This window comes from Fundulus heteroclitus, chromosome 16 (genome assembly GCF_011125445.2).
Source record: "Fundulus heteroclitus isolate FHET01 chromosome 16, MU-UCD_Fhet_4.1, whole genome shotgun sequence".
In the NCBI taxonomy this organism is placed as follows: domain Eukaryota; kingdom Metazoa; phylum Chordata; class Actinopteri; order Cyprinodontiformes; family Fundulidae; genus Fundulus; species Fundulus heteroclitus.
Genome location: NC_046376.1, coordinates 11,471,693 through 11,487,455, shown reverse-complemented (window position 1 = coordinate 11,487,455; position 15,763 = coordinate 11,471,693). Strand labels below are relative to the sequence as shown.

Sequence of the window (15,763 nt, the reverse complement as noted above, 5' to 3'; positions counted from 1 at the left end):
AATTGTCTAAATTCAACCCATCCCAAGGGAGCAGTGGGTTGTCACTGTGCGGCACAATCCAACACAATCCCAAAGAAATGCAGGTGTAAACATTGTTGTTCTTCCTCTGCTAATAGTTAGATTATTTTATCTTTCTATTATTCTTATGAAATTTGCATTTTTTTGTTTATTCCATCTTATATTTTTCTACATTTAATCATGTCAACCTTATGTTTGTATTAGTGCACCACTTTATCACCAAAGCAAATCTGTTGTTCGTGTTAACTACTACTTGGCAATAAAGCTCATTCTGATTCTGATTCTGAAAAAATCTGGTGGTAAATTAAGTACCACCCAAAAACTGTAGAGTCATACACAATACCCATAACCCCTTCTTATAAGTAACATAATCTTGACCTTGACTTTGTTTGTTCCAAAACTCAGTCCATCCAATAATCTAACTAAGTATCTTTTGGATTGGCTTCACGGTGAAGCCAAAGAGAGGGCAAATTATTCTTTGCCAAATGAAACTACTATTAATTTGGTCCACACTCGCCCAGGTGAAGCTTAAGTACACCTTGGTTGTGCAATTGCAACAAAAACTTGAACTCAGCCGACATGGAGTGGAATCCTGCTTTCACCTTAATGTCATCATAATAATGGTTGGGAAGGTCTTGGAAGCTGTGTGGGTGAACACCGAAGGGCCAGAATCCATACAGATGCACATTGTCACAAAGCTCCAGTGCCAGGCTTGTCATTATAATGCCCGTGCTAAGACGATTTTCCTTTAGTCCTTGAGAACGCCAGAAACCAGCCAGAGTTTTAAGGTACTGTGGGTTGAAGAAAACAGGCCTCATAGGGCTTCCAAAATCCTCAATGGTGTAAACAGCCCGTAGAGATATGGCTGTGTTTGCAGAATAGGAGAAGGCAGGAATGAGCAGCATGGAGTTGCCATATTGGCACAGACTTTCAACAAACATACGTCGACGTCCTAAAAGAGAGCCATACCTGCAATTATAAAACAACAGTGAGGAAATTAGTTTAAAAGAAGCATTGCTCAAAGTAAGAAAGATTTATTTACCCACTTTATTACGAATATACTCGGGTTTGCAGTTACAAGGTCTGTTTTCATGCCAACATGTTTTTCATCTTCCTTTGTCAGAGGAGGTAAATTACACCTGAAAAAGTAGTATAAACACAGGTTCTGTTATACTGAGTTTAGAAAAGGCGTGTTCTACACTTGAAAAGGTTGTTACCTGATAACAAATTGAGCTGAATCAATCGTTTTTCCACAGCTGCTGTTTCCCAGGATCCCACCATTTCCAACAACAGCACATGTATGCCGTGTTTTATTCAAGAAAGGATGCCCCTGCAGTTATTAATACAGTAATAACATCAAAGTAAACTGTTTGCAAGAGGTTGGCTGGGTGTTGAATTCCCTGGGGACTATATTGTCAGACCCTGGGTCAGAACAACCCCTGAGAGAAGTTGCCCCTCACATTAACCAAATCAAACAAAAACAACATTCATTCATTCATTCATTCATACAATCATCATTGCAGTGGAATAATAGCAGCAGGTCAAAATAAGTTGGACTACAAATTTAATATTGTGATGTTTCACTTAACTACAACTGTTTAAATATAAAATTAACATTCAAAGGCAACTCTAAATACACAGGTTTTAACCTTGATTTAAAGGAACTTGGGGTTTCAGCACTTTTACAGTCTTCTGGGAGTTTGTTTCATATAAGTGGAGCATAGGAACTAAATGCTTCTTCTCCATGATTGGTTCTGGGTATGAAGAGTTGACTTGACTCAGAGGATAGTTGATACACTGACCACAAGTTTGTGATGTAATTTTGTGGTAAGCCATTAAGTGATTCATAGACTAACAGAAATGTTTTAAAGTATATTCTTTGAATCTTTGAATTGCTCTTTGACTAACCCCTCCTCTGAAACAGAATTCTGTCAGGAGGCAAACCCCTGGATAACTCAATCTCTGGGATAATAAGGGGACTCCATTGCCTCTACCATGTTAATGTGGTGATTTTGCAGAGGGGAAGAATAATCAAACACATACAAAAAAACAACAGTAGTATCAAACACAAAAAGGTTTAACATTTATGTAATAAACTTGATAAATAAAAATAATGAAGTGAAAATAAAAACGTGATCTGTTAGTACTACTTATTACTAATATAACATGACTTACTTGAAGAAAAGTGCTGAAATGATCTTCATTAACCGTGAGGGTTTTCTTCTTTTCCCCATCATAAACAAGCTTGGAACCCAATGGAGTGTTTGTCTGGGTTATGATGGCATTGTCAAAACCATTGCACTTGAGGCTCAACCGAGTCCTGGGAACACAAACAGCAGAGCAGTTTTCAATAGCTAAAAATATTTTATTTTTTGGGCAGGTTGTGGAGGAGGCAGCGCCTCCCGGTTCGTGGCGCAGGCTCTGGTTGGCTGGCCCGTTTGGTTCATGTTGGCCCCATCTCTGGGTGGATGGGCTCATGGATTGTCTGGGCTGGGAGGTTGTGGGGACTGTTCAGTTTGGATGGTGCCCCACATCCTTCCCCATCCTGATGATGGGATTCACATCCCTGGTCTGGAGGCTGGGGTGCCAATACCTGGACCTGGGAGTATGGGATGTGTGAGGTGAGTTTGTCTATGGGTAAATAGTGTTATGTGGGGGCACTGGGGTGGGAACGTGTGAATGTGACTGTGTACCTGGTTTTCTGTTTGTCTCCCTGTTGTCTGCCTCGGTGCTCTGTGGGGCGAGTCTTTGGCTCCTCACAACCACTATTGAGCATTTTCCTAATGGATAAACCTTAAATACACAAGTGCACTCTCGCAAACACCCACAGGTGCTTGGATCCAGGTACTTACAGATGCACTTCTTTTCAGAAAACCCTATAGTAAGCTTTAGCTGTTAATTTATATATTTCTTATTAAATAATACAATACTACATATATTTCAGTGACGTTATCAAGGCGTTGTTTGTTTGTACCTGTAATATTTTATCGGTTGATTTTGCTGTTCTTTTTATATATCTCTCTGCAGGTGTAGAAGCAGACTCTGAGGATGTTATCTTGTTCTCTCACCTTTTCTCCCTTTTGGGATTTTGTCTCATCTTTTTCTCTTGTACCGTCCCGTTTTGGTGTTCATTGACAGTTTTATAACCCCAGAATAAAATCTAATAAAGCTTTTTGCATCTATAAGTCATGTGGAGCACTATGGCGAAAGCAGTAATGCTCCACTCGTCAGGCTCTCTTTGTCATTAAGACAGCAATTCTTAATGCTGCTCTGCCAGACATGTAACACGAAACAGTGTGCAAGTGATGTTAAAAGTATTTAACATCACTTGCACACTGTTGAGCGCTGCTGCTGGGGACCAAGCATGCCAGCAACTAGTGTAACTCACTCCCTACATATTAACCCAATACACTGAAGGTGCATCCAAAGACACTAAGAATTTGGAGTAATAAAAGTACCTAAGGTTGTCATTCATAGCCTTTGGCACTACAGAGGAGGTTGTAGCAGGATTCATCGGCGTTCTTTAAGTAAGTCAAAGTTTATGGGATTTTAATTCTAAGGTGGTGACAGTTGCACCACATAGCTACCTGTTGTTTCAGAAAAGCCAGTTTCCCTGGAAAACTAGTTTAAAATGTTCAGTTTTTAGTCTTTCTCTTTCTTGCACTGTGTGAATGTGTCTCTACTTCTACTTCTATCTCAATAATGTTGTAAAATTTCGCTGTCAGGCCACATAGAAGCAGTGAGCAGTTGCAATGATGAGTTCTGCTAGGAAGGTGAAGCAGCAGACATTCGGCAATAGCCAGAATTCTTAATTTCCTTCAAATATGAAAATAAACTGCATGTCAATGGATGTTTAACCCTGTATATTTCCCCAGAACCTCTCCTGTTTCCAAATGCACTGGGCTTATAAAAGTTTTCTTCATGATATCTCTGTTATTTTAGGCTTCAGGTAGTATTTTGCCACTTAATCTGAAGGTGCAAGAGGTAAGCCATTCAACACATCCTATTGAGTGACCATAAAACTCCAAATGTGAATCTGAACCCAGATTTTTGTCACCTTCTGCAATGGTTGGTGAGTGAAGTGCCATCAAATACCTTATTCAATCTATTTCAATGGCACAGTGTTAAAATGTGAGCATTGCACCATAGTTTTCCCTTAGTTCTGCACTGAAATCTCAAATAATCTTTTCTCAGCAAGCGACTAACATGTAGGTCTCACAAAAAGGAACAAACAAGGATGAGAAATTCCTTTATTGTCCCACAATGGAAAATTCGGGCATTGAGTGTATAAAATGTTGTATATATCAAAATAAAAAAATTAAATGGCAAAAGATAAAAAAGGACATCTTTACCTAAATTTGAGGTGATTTTCTTCGTTTTTCTCCCATGCTTGAGAGTAAGATTCCAACAATTTATTTGTTTTCTCTCTGTGGGACATCAACACATGCAGATACACGATAAGGCCTGTGAATTCTGTAGTTCTGACAAAACTTGATTTGATAAGGCAGAAACAACCTCTGATGAAAAAGCTGAAGGAGTTTGCTCTTACCTGCGCTCTTTATATGAATCAGAGGATTCAGGTAGATTTTTCTTTTCAGGCTTTGAGAGAAGTTGTTTATTACTGTGATAGCAAAAAGAAGAAAACACTTAAAAGATGTAACATAAGTGATATCTTATTTTGTGGAGCTGAATCTCTGCTAATTTCTTGTTAATATGAGCTTAGAAGAAACTCATTGCTAAATTAGAGTATCTTTTACTGCAGTTTACTGGCCTTGAGGAAAGAAACACATTTTCTAAGAATCATCTATGATGATAAGACAGTTGTGGTGGCATTAAGGGGTGATACTATGACTATTGCTGTCAAACTCCTGTCTTCTCACATTATACACTTGTTTTTTTTGTTTTTTTGTTGTTGTTGTTGTTGCCACTGTCACACCCAAATTTTCCAGTTGTGAGACAAAAAGGTATTTCATATGCTTATCTATTCTTTATGATCAGCCAGGCACTTTACAAGACTCATCTGTAACCACAATGGGTGTGTTTCTTTTCAGTTTTTTTCAGTACTCATTCTAGTTAACATTGTATAAAGACATTTTAACTTGTTTAGTTTTACTAATGGGACTTAAGTTAGACAACCACTAAAGACTGGGGCTGCTAACATGTGAGGGGAACTTGGAATGATATTTTGGCCAGCTGACAAATTGCTGTTCCCTCAGAGATGGGAGGGCTTGGGGGTTGGAGGTATTTATACATACATAGATACATTTATAGATACATATAGCTACATTTTAGAGATATAGATACATTTTGTCTTGGAAACCGCACAACAAGCTGTGTTGTCAGTGGTCAGTTTATTTTATTGCTCCACAAGAAGGGAAAGCCTAAAAGAGTCTTAAGGTGCTCCCTGTAGCTCAGAGATTAGTCTTTAATATACTTCTGTTAGTTTATAAATCACTGAACGGCTTAGCACCAAAATGCAATAAAGCCCCGTTGTTGCTGTATGAACCTTCCAGAACACTCAGATCTTCTTTTTCGGGTTTACTCAGAACCAGAACCAAATATGGAGAAGCAGCACTGAGCTACTGTGCTCCTCAAACCTGGAACAAACTTCCAGAAAACTGCAAAACAGCCGAAACACTGAGTTCCTTTAAATCAAGACTGAAATCCCACCTGTTTAGGGTTGCTTTTGACCCATAATAACAGCAACACTGACCAACATATTTGATGTGTATTGGTGTTTGATACAATTTAATATTTGTTACTGGTCTCACAACCGTGATGTGTTTATGGTGTGTTTTTGTTTTCATGATGTAAAGCACTTTGAACCACCGTGCTGCAGAAATGTGCTACACAAATAAACTTGACTTGACTTGGAGGACAGTGTTGGGGAACTGACCCCACCACATTGAGAACAAGGTCTAAAACACTGAATCCCAGAGTGCATAGCAATATCCCATTTTCATGGGAGCACTCAGGAAAGAGGAGCCCCACAGCAGGACTCCCCGGAAGAATTAAAGGCATGAGCAGAGAAATGTAATGCAGACAGACAGCTGTTCACTGATTGGCCATGAGACGAGGAAAAAGGAGAACTTTTTTGCTGAGAAAGTGCAGAGAAAAGTTAAACTGAAGAGCAACAACATCAATATTAAGGAGCACTGGAAACAGTGTTCCTTAATATTAATTTGGGATTGTGCTGCTTCAATAAATATTACTTTTTATCTAAAGGCTTTATATACAATTTTGTCAGGGTGCCAATTAATGTAAAGGGTACTGTTTATTGACAATTGTTTGAAACAATGATTTCTAGAAATATAAGAAAATGAAAAAAAATATTAATATAAATATGACTTTCTTACCTGGATTTTGGATTTTCTCTCGTCCATGATGCAGAGCAAAGCTCTATTATGTGTTTGATCTCCCTGTGATACAAAGTTTATCTGGTTTGGCAATATAAAAATCTGATACTGAAATGACTTTTGATCTTAACAGGAAGAAAGGTGTCATGAAACAATTACCTGCATTCTTTACACGAGTCAGTGCTTTGAGGTTCTACTCTGCAATGGTACCAGCTGTAAAAAAAAAAAGAAGGGAAAAAGCAATAAAATGTAGATAAAGTCAATAGATTTTCACATTCTGAACAGTGTCATCACTGATGATCTGTTAGTATTATATCCTAAGAATGAAATTGCAGCAGGTTTGATGTATCCTTTTAATTTAACTACTAAGTTTAGCAATACTTTTTGTTGGTCTATGTATCACATAAAATACACCCACAATAAACACGTTTAAATTTTGTTTTTTTTTATTTGAAACAACAAGACTTTTGCAGCTACAGTCATCTCATGGTACCGCTGTGGGGTATTTAGGGGAAGCCGGGGAGGAAACAGGCAGACGCAGACTGCAGTGGGACTGTGGGGTGTGATTACTTTCCATGGGATCTCTGCTCTGTTTCTCAATAAAAGTGTTGGAACTTCATCACTCCATCGTTTTCTTATTCAATACCTCTAGGAAGTCAGTTATTGTTTAGAATTCCTTCCACAATGCTTCAGCCTGCACCCACTTTCTGGATTCCCGTTTATTTCTGCGCTACTCCCTTTCACCAAGATGCAAGTTCAGTTCCGCTCACTGTGAAATCACCTGCGTCGCTATCAGGACCAAGATGGAGTCCCAGGAACAACTTGTGCATTCCTGGCTGTTTCCTGTCTCCCACCAGAACATTATTTTCATAAATCTTTTAAAGTGCTCCTTGTGTTTGGCTGAATTTCGGGGTTGTCTGTGTTTGGCATTACAGTTGCGCAGAAATCCCAATCCAGGGTGTCTACTGGCTTTTAAAGTGGTAGTTATGCATGCATGCATTCAACAGATTGAATACAGATGTCTTACTGTTTTTTTACTTTAGTCAACGGAGAACAAAGAAAGTAAATTGTTCCAATGAGTTTGTTTACTGTGAGTAACAATATACATATTTATTAATATTGTGATGTTTATCTGTTTCAGGATTTCTAAAAGCAACCATTGTAAAAGCAACAGATTTTCTCAATTATTAAAGGATAAGCGGATATTGTTAATGGATCGACAGCACAACAAAACCACTTTAAAATGATCAGTGACACCTACACCCACAAACACCTACAGGTGCTTGGATTCAGGTACTTACAGACTCACTTTCATACAAAAAAAACTATTATTATCTTCAGCTGTCACTTTATACATATTGTATTGATTAATACTGTATATTCTTCAGTGATGGTATCAAGGCTTTGGTTGATTGTATCTTTAATACTTTATCAGCTGGTTGTGCTGTTCTTTCTATATCTCTTTGCAGGTGAAGAAGCAGACTGAGGAGGTTGTATCGTTCTCTCCCTTTTTGTCCTCTTTCTTTCACCTTTTCTCTTTTTTTTTCTACCTTCTTGTTTTAGTGTCCATATAACAAGAAATATTCCCTGCATAAATTATAATAAAGCTGCTTGCATGTATAAATCAAGCGGAGCACTAAGGCGAAAGCAGTAAGGCTCCGCTTGTGAAAATAAAATCTGTCGAGCTCTTTTGGCATTAAGACAACAATTCTTATTGCCACATTGCCAGACAGGATGCTAGAAAAAATATATCTAAAATGAAAAAAATAAAAATATCAGTGACATTGTTCAGGAATTGAATAATAAAGCCTGTGTAAATGATTGCAGCTGAACACTAACGTAAGCCTTTAATTCAGTCCACCTTTATTTCCCCATCTGTGCTGCAGCTGAAAAAAAACCTTCATATTCTCAAATATTAGGCTTTAGTTAAATCTCTGCATTGTCTCAACTTTATTTAGGTACCTTAAACTTGCATAATATGCGAATTGCCATTCTGCATGTACTCAGGTTTCTAACAATGATGTATTTTCTTTCAAATAGAGGTAGTGATGAACAGAAAGGGCTGGCGAAAATATTTTTGGTGTTAATATATCTTAAAGGAACTATACCAGATACAAATTTATTATAAATCTCCACTGTTACTACCATTTGTTTTTTTTGTTTTTTTTAGTGGGAGTAAATAATTTTTTAACGTTTACTTTGACTTTATAACGGTAACACTGAATTAAACTGATTTTTATTACTTACAAGGTGTGTCCAAAGGGCAGCCCAGCGGCTGTTTTTGGTGCTTGGAATAAAACAATAAAATCTTCTTTGAATGCAAAATGTTAGGTACATTACAAGGATTAATGTTTTGCCAACCACATAAGATGACCAAAAGCTATCAACACTTTTACTCAAAAGCAGACCTAGGTGCATTTATTCATCAAACGTGTTTAAATACAGCAGGAGTGACCCATACTCTGTTCTTGTTGCTGAGCATAAACAAAAGGAAAAAAAATTCTACAACAGCAAAGTAGAAGACAATTCGATATCTAAAAATTAACAATGAGTTGCTTCAGAAAACTAAAGCCATGGCTCTCTTGTATCCTCTTCTTACTCCATCTTTAGCATACCTTTTGTGTCTACAGTATATCACCCAACTGAGCCTTAACACCAAACTCCGATGTCCCTGTTGCCTGTTACGTTGTTTAGATCAAAAATAAACTTACTTGTCGCTTAATGTATACCAGAGGAAAGTGGTCAGCAGGCTCCCCAGAATGAGGAGGTTCAAATATAGTGAGAGCTGTCCCTTCATACTCTTCTTGGCTGGCTAACCTCACTTTTCACTGTTTGCTGTTTTTCTTTTTACAACCTTCACGCCTTATCTGCTGTCAGAGTCCTCTGTTCCTCCTGTGATTTCTCTCTGAACAAACGTAGGTCTGCATGTGCTTAACGTTAATCATTGTCTGCCCTTTTCACACTTCTAATAAAGTTACTACAACCCTCTATAAGCCACTTTAGTTCTTTATAACCATTTTCTTAGCATTGTAAAAGCTTTAAGCAGCATCTACAATGGACAAATAAAACGGTTAGTTATGAAATATCCATTGCATTATTAACAGTGTTGAGCTACTGACTTTATGTTAGTGTCTTTTCTGAATTTGTTGTGAAAAGGCTATTTGCTTTATTGCATTAAATAATGGATTTTGGTGACATCACCTCACATTTTCAGTGACTCATCGTCTTTACTAAAGTTCTGGTAACCAATGTGCAAAGGATTAATATGCATATCAAGCAGGTATTAGCTTGTTTTTTTCCTTCAAAATTTGTCTGCAACTCTACAACCTGAGAAAATCTGAATCTCCAACAAAAGAGCTTTTTTAGCTGGCTTTTTAAAATTGGATCTGGCTTGTTTTGCATGTGTTGTTAGCAGCAAAGTTGTTGATCTTTGTTCCTGCTTTTTGATTTATTGATTTCAGTCTTTCCAACACAGAAGAGCATTGTTTGTAACAATTAAAAGTGCATCACTCAGTGCTCTTTATGTGGCTTTTTCTACCTTTACAACCCATCTTGCCCACTTATCATTTTCTTTGAACAATACACTGTTAGTGAAGGCCTGTGGTTTTACTGCAGTGCCTCTGGATGCAGAACAAAGTAGCCTATCACAAGAACAGACTAACATGGACATTAATCAAGGGATGCTTATTGAACAAAACACAGAATGAACTAGAACCAGAAACTGTTCAAGGCAAGGCAAGGCAAGGCAAATTTATTTGTATAGTAAATTTCAGTGCAAAGACAACGCAAAGTGCTTTACGTGATTAAACTATAGTAAAATAAAAACAGATCAAAAGCAAGTTGAAATAAAATGTAGAAAATTTTAAACAAAATAAAACATGGGAAAATGAAAACTAAACGCAAATATTAAAAACAGTTAAAAACTACAAACTTGAACTAATGATGTTTCAGTAAAACATTTTAACCAGAACAGTCAAAGGCAATCCTAAACAAATGTGTTTTTAATCTTGATTTAAAAAAAAACTCAGGCTTTCAGCACTTTTACAGTTTTCTGGAAGTTTGTTCCAAATAAGTGAAGCATAAAAACTAAATGCTGCTTCTCCATGTTTGGTTCTGGTTTCTTGCAGAAATGTAAAGGTTTTGAAAAGGACCAACTAATTACCCATATGCTACTAACCTGTGATTTCAACTAGTGTGTTGAAGATAGATAATTCCTACAATCAGTTCCTTATCACTCAAGACTAATGTGGGTGAATAATCAAAATTCAAAGCAACCACAAAAAGCCCCACTGCTGTGAGTAAACTCATTAATTTAATCTAAAAAACCCTTAAGAAATCCTCACCCCACTCCAAGAGAGGTTGGGCAACGTCTGATTGCAAAAGAGGGCTAACGGCACACCTGAGAGCAGATCATGTATGATTTTAGGTTTAAGAACTCGTGAGTAACCAAATTATAGCCTTCTATTGTCAGTAATGATTTATTAGTGCATGACATCCCACTTAAAAACTCAAATAGACCACCAATGGTTTCTGAATCACTTTAAAATGCAGAAAATGGTAAATCACTAACGATTTCAAATAGATTTTTTTCACGTCTGTTTTTCCGACATTCCCCCAAATTTCAATAGATGAAGGGACTAATATGATGACAGATGTATAAGATGCAAAAATGTATACTCCCAAATGTTCTTACCTGTATTTGCTTACATAATTCACACAATGTTCAGTATCACAGGATTTAGGGCTAAGATGGGTGTGTTGAAAAATGTGAGTTTTGCAGAAGCACAGAGTGTTCATTCATAACATAGTGGAGGTTAAATCAGTAAAATGGGAGTGTTTTAAAGAATGCTGTTACTACAGAGACACTCAGTTTTCATGTAGGTTGAGATAGCTAAAACGAACAAAGAGGGAAAGACCCAGATGTAAATCATTAAGAAAGAAGCAGATGCAGAGCAGATAAGATGACCCTTACCACAGATGAGATGAGAGGGAGACCAACACTGCATGATGTGGGCAGGCTCCGGTGCTGCACACATCCCTCCTTCAGGGCGTAGATAATTCCACAGAAATATTATTTAACATTGTGTAAAAAATAGGTCAGAATCTTCTTTGACTGAGGCCCCAGCTGCTGGTGGAAGTGAGGGAGAGCCATGTATCGATACATGTTTTCTGCTATTCAACTCCTTTAATACATTTTGATTAACTTTGAATTCTGTCTTTGTAGGCAAGGCAAGGCAAATTTATTTATATAGCACATTTCATTACAGAGACAATGCAAAGTGCTTTACATGATAAAATATAGGAAAATAAAACAAAATAAAAGCAAGCAGGAATAAAATGCAGAAACAAAATAGAACATGGGAAAATAAAAATTAAAAGCAAACAAGTAAAAACAGTTGAAATACAAAGTAAACTAATTATATTTCAGTAATACAGTTCAATTAGAACAGTCGAAGGCAATCCTAAACAAATGTGCTTTTAATCTTGGTTTAAAAGAACTCAGGCTTTCAGTACTTTTACAGTTTTCTGGAAGTTTGTTCAAGATAAGTGGAGCATAGGAACTAAATGCTGCTTCTCCGTGTTTAATTCTGGTTCTAGGTATGCAGAGTAGGCTGGAGCCAGAAGACCTGAGTCGTCTGGAGGGTTGATACACTGATAACAAGTCTGTGATGTATTTAAGTGCTAAGCCATTCAGGGATTTATAGACTAACAGAAGTATTTTAAAGTCTATTCTCTGAGATACAGGGAGCCAGTGTAAGGACTTTAGAACTAGGGTGATGTGCTTTACTTTCTTAGTCTTAGCGAGGACGCAGGCAGCGTTCTGAGCAGCGTTCTGGATCAGTCATTTGTAATTTATTAATGTCAGTGAGTGTCCCTAATTTCCAGAATAAACAAACATGCAGTTAGATGGTAGGATTTCCTAACAGGTGGATGTAAAATAGTCATCTAGGTTTTTAAGATATTACATGGTAAAATGATAAATAGCTTGTACTTGTATAGTACTTTAACTTGTGCGACGACCCCAAAGCTCTTTACACCCATTCACCCATTCACACCCTGACGGTGGTGAGCTATGTTAGTAACCACAGCTGCCCTGGGACAGACTGACGGAGGCGAGGCTGCCACACATTGGTACATTGGTGCCACCGGGCCCTCTGACCACCGCCAGCAGGCAATTCAGGTGAACTGACTTGCCTAAGGACGCAACGACGGAGGTGGGCGGGGGCTAAAGCTCAACTCTTTTCAGGTTCTTAAATTATTAAATCTAACCTCAAGTGTACAAAACTAGTCACCAGAGATTCAGTGCTTGAATAAAAAAATGATAAAGTAAAATTAGACAAGTTGTACAAAAGTAAGTACAAAACAGGTTAAAGTTGCAGTACGTTCCGTTTTGGTGAACTTGCAGTCACTGAACCTTCCTGAGGTTTCAGTGTTGTTGCTTTTCCTGTCTTACCACACTAAAATCACAGAGCATGTCAGTGTGGTGACAGCCTGTGGTTGTGCTTGTCAACATGTGATCCGTTGCACAAGGTTAAATGTTTTAAGAGACAAGATGTCACATTTTACAATATTCTAAACCAGTTTTTGGCAGGCTTGAGCTCTCTTCCAGTAAAAATGTTTATTCTTGTGTCCGTGTTACAGTGCTCTCTTGTAAATGAGCTCACCGGTCTTTGTGAAATCACCTGTCTAAATAAAACTAAATACAATGAAAACATTGTTAGACAAATTATCTTTCTGGTGTTTGACAAAAACAACAAAAAAAGACTTCAAAACCTGAATCAGTTTAAATGTTGAAATTTAAATTATTTTGCACTGCTTTTTAATCTAACAGACTTCCACTGAATTGGAGTACAAGCAAGAGGTAACTCTTGTAGCGTTCATAACCTGATTATAAGAAGAGTTGGCATTTTGTTGAGTTAATATTTATTTATTCTTTGTGATGTCTATGTTATATAGAATTTCAGAAAAATGTATGTGTTGGTTATTGTTTTTATGGTTTTTTTTTTTAATGCTGAGCAACTTGATCAGTGGACGTTTTCTTCTATTTTACCAAACAGTAGATGCCAGTCCTGCCAGCTAAGAGAGGCTAACTGAGGTAAAGTTCCTCCAGGCTAACCAAAATTGGACAATCATAGATTGAAAAGACATATTCTGATTAATGTCGGCGATGCCAGTCATGGAGTAGAGTTGCTGGGGTTTGATTATATTAAGCAAACACAGACACCATACAGACTCATGAAAACTGTTCAGTCTTCTGGGATTTTATTCTGTCAGCAAGCAGTCTTTCAGAGGAAATAAATTGTTAACTAAGCGTGTAAACTTTTTTGAGTGTTCTGCAGCACGAAGGTCAAATCTTGTTTCTTCATTTTAAAATATACTGTATGAAATGTATGATCTCATCTGAGTTGACAGCACTGTTTATTGTGCTTTTTTAGCTATACTTGTAACCCAAAAAGAAATCTTACTTTCAGTATCTGGTATTGCTGATTGACCAAAAAAAAGCAGTCTGTGGAAAAAAACTGTCAAGCATCTTAAGGCCCAACAACATTTTTAAGGTAACAAATGTCACGCTTGTCGTGCTGTTATCACACTCTTTTATCACACTGGTCTACCATTGGCCTCCATGTTTCTGTTTCACGTGGGCCCCTTATCAGCGAGCAAACCAGAAGGAGTGACGCTTTGGTGCTATTTCTTAGCTAAATGGAGTGCAAAATCATTTTACTTACTTTCATGATCTTGTCATGTAGATGGTTTAGCAACGATAAAAACCCGTTTTTAAACTTGAATATTGAGACATTTGCTGTCAGTGATATGTAAAAGACCACGTGAAACAGGTTGGGACCACAAGTTTTGTTGGCAAACCTACTTTTGACATGTATACTACCATAAAGTGAGAACAGAAGTTGGCCCAAAAACAAATAATTTTAGGAATATACCCATCAACACCCCCCCCCTTTTTTTTTTTTGAAGAGGCAACTTTCACAGGCTTTGAGGATATGGAAAAAGAAGACTGCTGACATCACAAAAGAGCCCCACATTTGTTGCTACTCTACCTAGACAGTATGTGTGCACTACTGATGGGGTATTTTGTGTATGGTCTGAATCTGCTAATAAGGTGAATCTTTTGGTATATTTTGTATGTTTTAATAACTTATTCCTCTTGAGAACATTGAAAGGCTCAATTATGACTTGCCTTTTTTTGGTCAATCTGGATCTGGGACTTCAAAGCTTTAATGTGTCCCCCATATTCAAAAACAAACAAATTGCTCAATATTACAGTTTGCTGATATGATAGCACTATAGCAGTCCCATTTATTTCCCTAAAAAAATAAATAAATAAAAAGCACTGGCGGATTTCAGGAACCTTGAGCACCCAGTCCTTTAGTGCACCACAGGTGAGAGCCATAAAAAGTCTAGATTTGGCTTACTCGTTCTTTGTTATGCCTGCCCATTACAGGTGTGCTTAAATAATATAAAGATAATAACTTTATTGAAATGTATATGGGTAAATTTATTTGCTGAAAAAAAACACACAAAAAGATAGATCATAGTAACTCCAAGATCAAAAGGCTTATTCAGCATTGTAAATTGTGCACAAAGTACAGCTTTGTTTGGTTAAGTGTGAATGTGTACACTTAACTTAATTATTTACTGTGTAAATAATTTCTGAACTTTTTACCTCTTCAAAATGACCTGTAACCGGAAATCATTGCTAATATATCACTTTTCCAGTAAAAAGAAACACCAAAAGTGCTTTACACCAGAATCACGTTCACCGAATAGCACTCACAAACCACGGCAAATTAATTTAATGCCATGCCATGTAGATGGACTGTAAATGATAGCTAAGATTCACTTCAACAACAACAAGGCAGTCTGACCTACCTGATTCTTCATTCAGCTAATGGTTATTTGACCACCTGGGGCACTCATATAATTAGCTAATTCGTTTTGTTAGCCATTAGGTAAGAGCAAGAAGAGACGAGTGATGTCACTGCAAGAGGAACTTACTCTGTGCTGGCTGTACATTTTGTCCCCACCCTTTATCTTACTATGGGATTTTGCCATTGTTTGGTCCCAAAAGGCCTCCCTATCTGGTGTAACTCTTTAGTTCTCTTTGTCTTCACTGAGTTCCTTAGATTTTCCAATTTTTCTGAGTATTGGCAGTTATTGGAAGTCATTAGGCCTTGGACTTAAATTGTTAAAATACATTCTGGTGATCAAGCATTCCCATGGCTAAGGCAAAAGATCTCATATAAAGGTGTCAATATTAATGCCTTGCTCACATTGAATGCGATGCGGGTTGCAGTCCTAATCCAGTTCCTGTTTTCCGCAAAACCCCCGACTCACATTGCTCTCAGGCTGGTTGCGGAAATGGCACTGGCGAG

At 37.4% G+C, this 15,763-nt stretch overlaps 1 protein-coding gene across 1 annotated transcript; it reads right to left on the bottom strand.

The window, feature by feature from the left end:
- Positions 1 to 333: 333 nt before the first annotated feature.
- LOC105932720 (alpha-2,8-sialyltransferase 8F) lies at positions 334 to 9,252 on the bottom strand. Its single transcript, XM_036148750.1, has 9 exons — positions 9,086 to 9,252; positions 6,534 to 6,587; positions 6,375 to 6,437; positions 4,568 to 4,639; positions 4,371 to 4,445; positions 2,194 to 2,338; positions 1,236 to 1,348; positions 1,065 to 1,157; positions 334 to 987 (listed from the first exon to the last, which is right to left on the bottom strand). Exons 1-9 carry the CDS (start codon positions 9,169 to 9,171, stop codon positions 516 to 518), a joined length of 1,173 nt encoding a protein of 390 aa, XP_036004643.1. The 5' UTR covers positions 9,172 to 9,252; the 3' UTR covers positions 334 to 515.
- Positions 9,253 to 15,763: the final 6,511 nt, after the last annotated feature.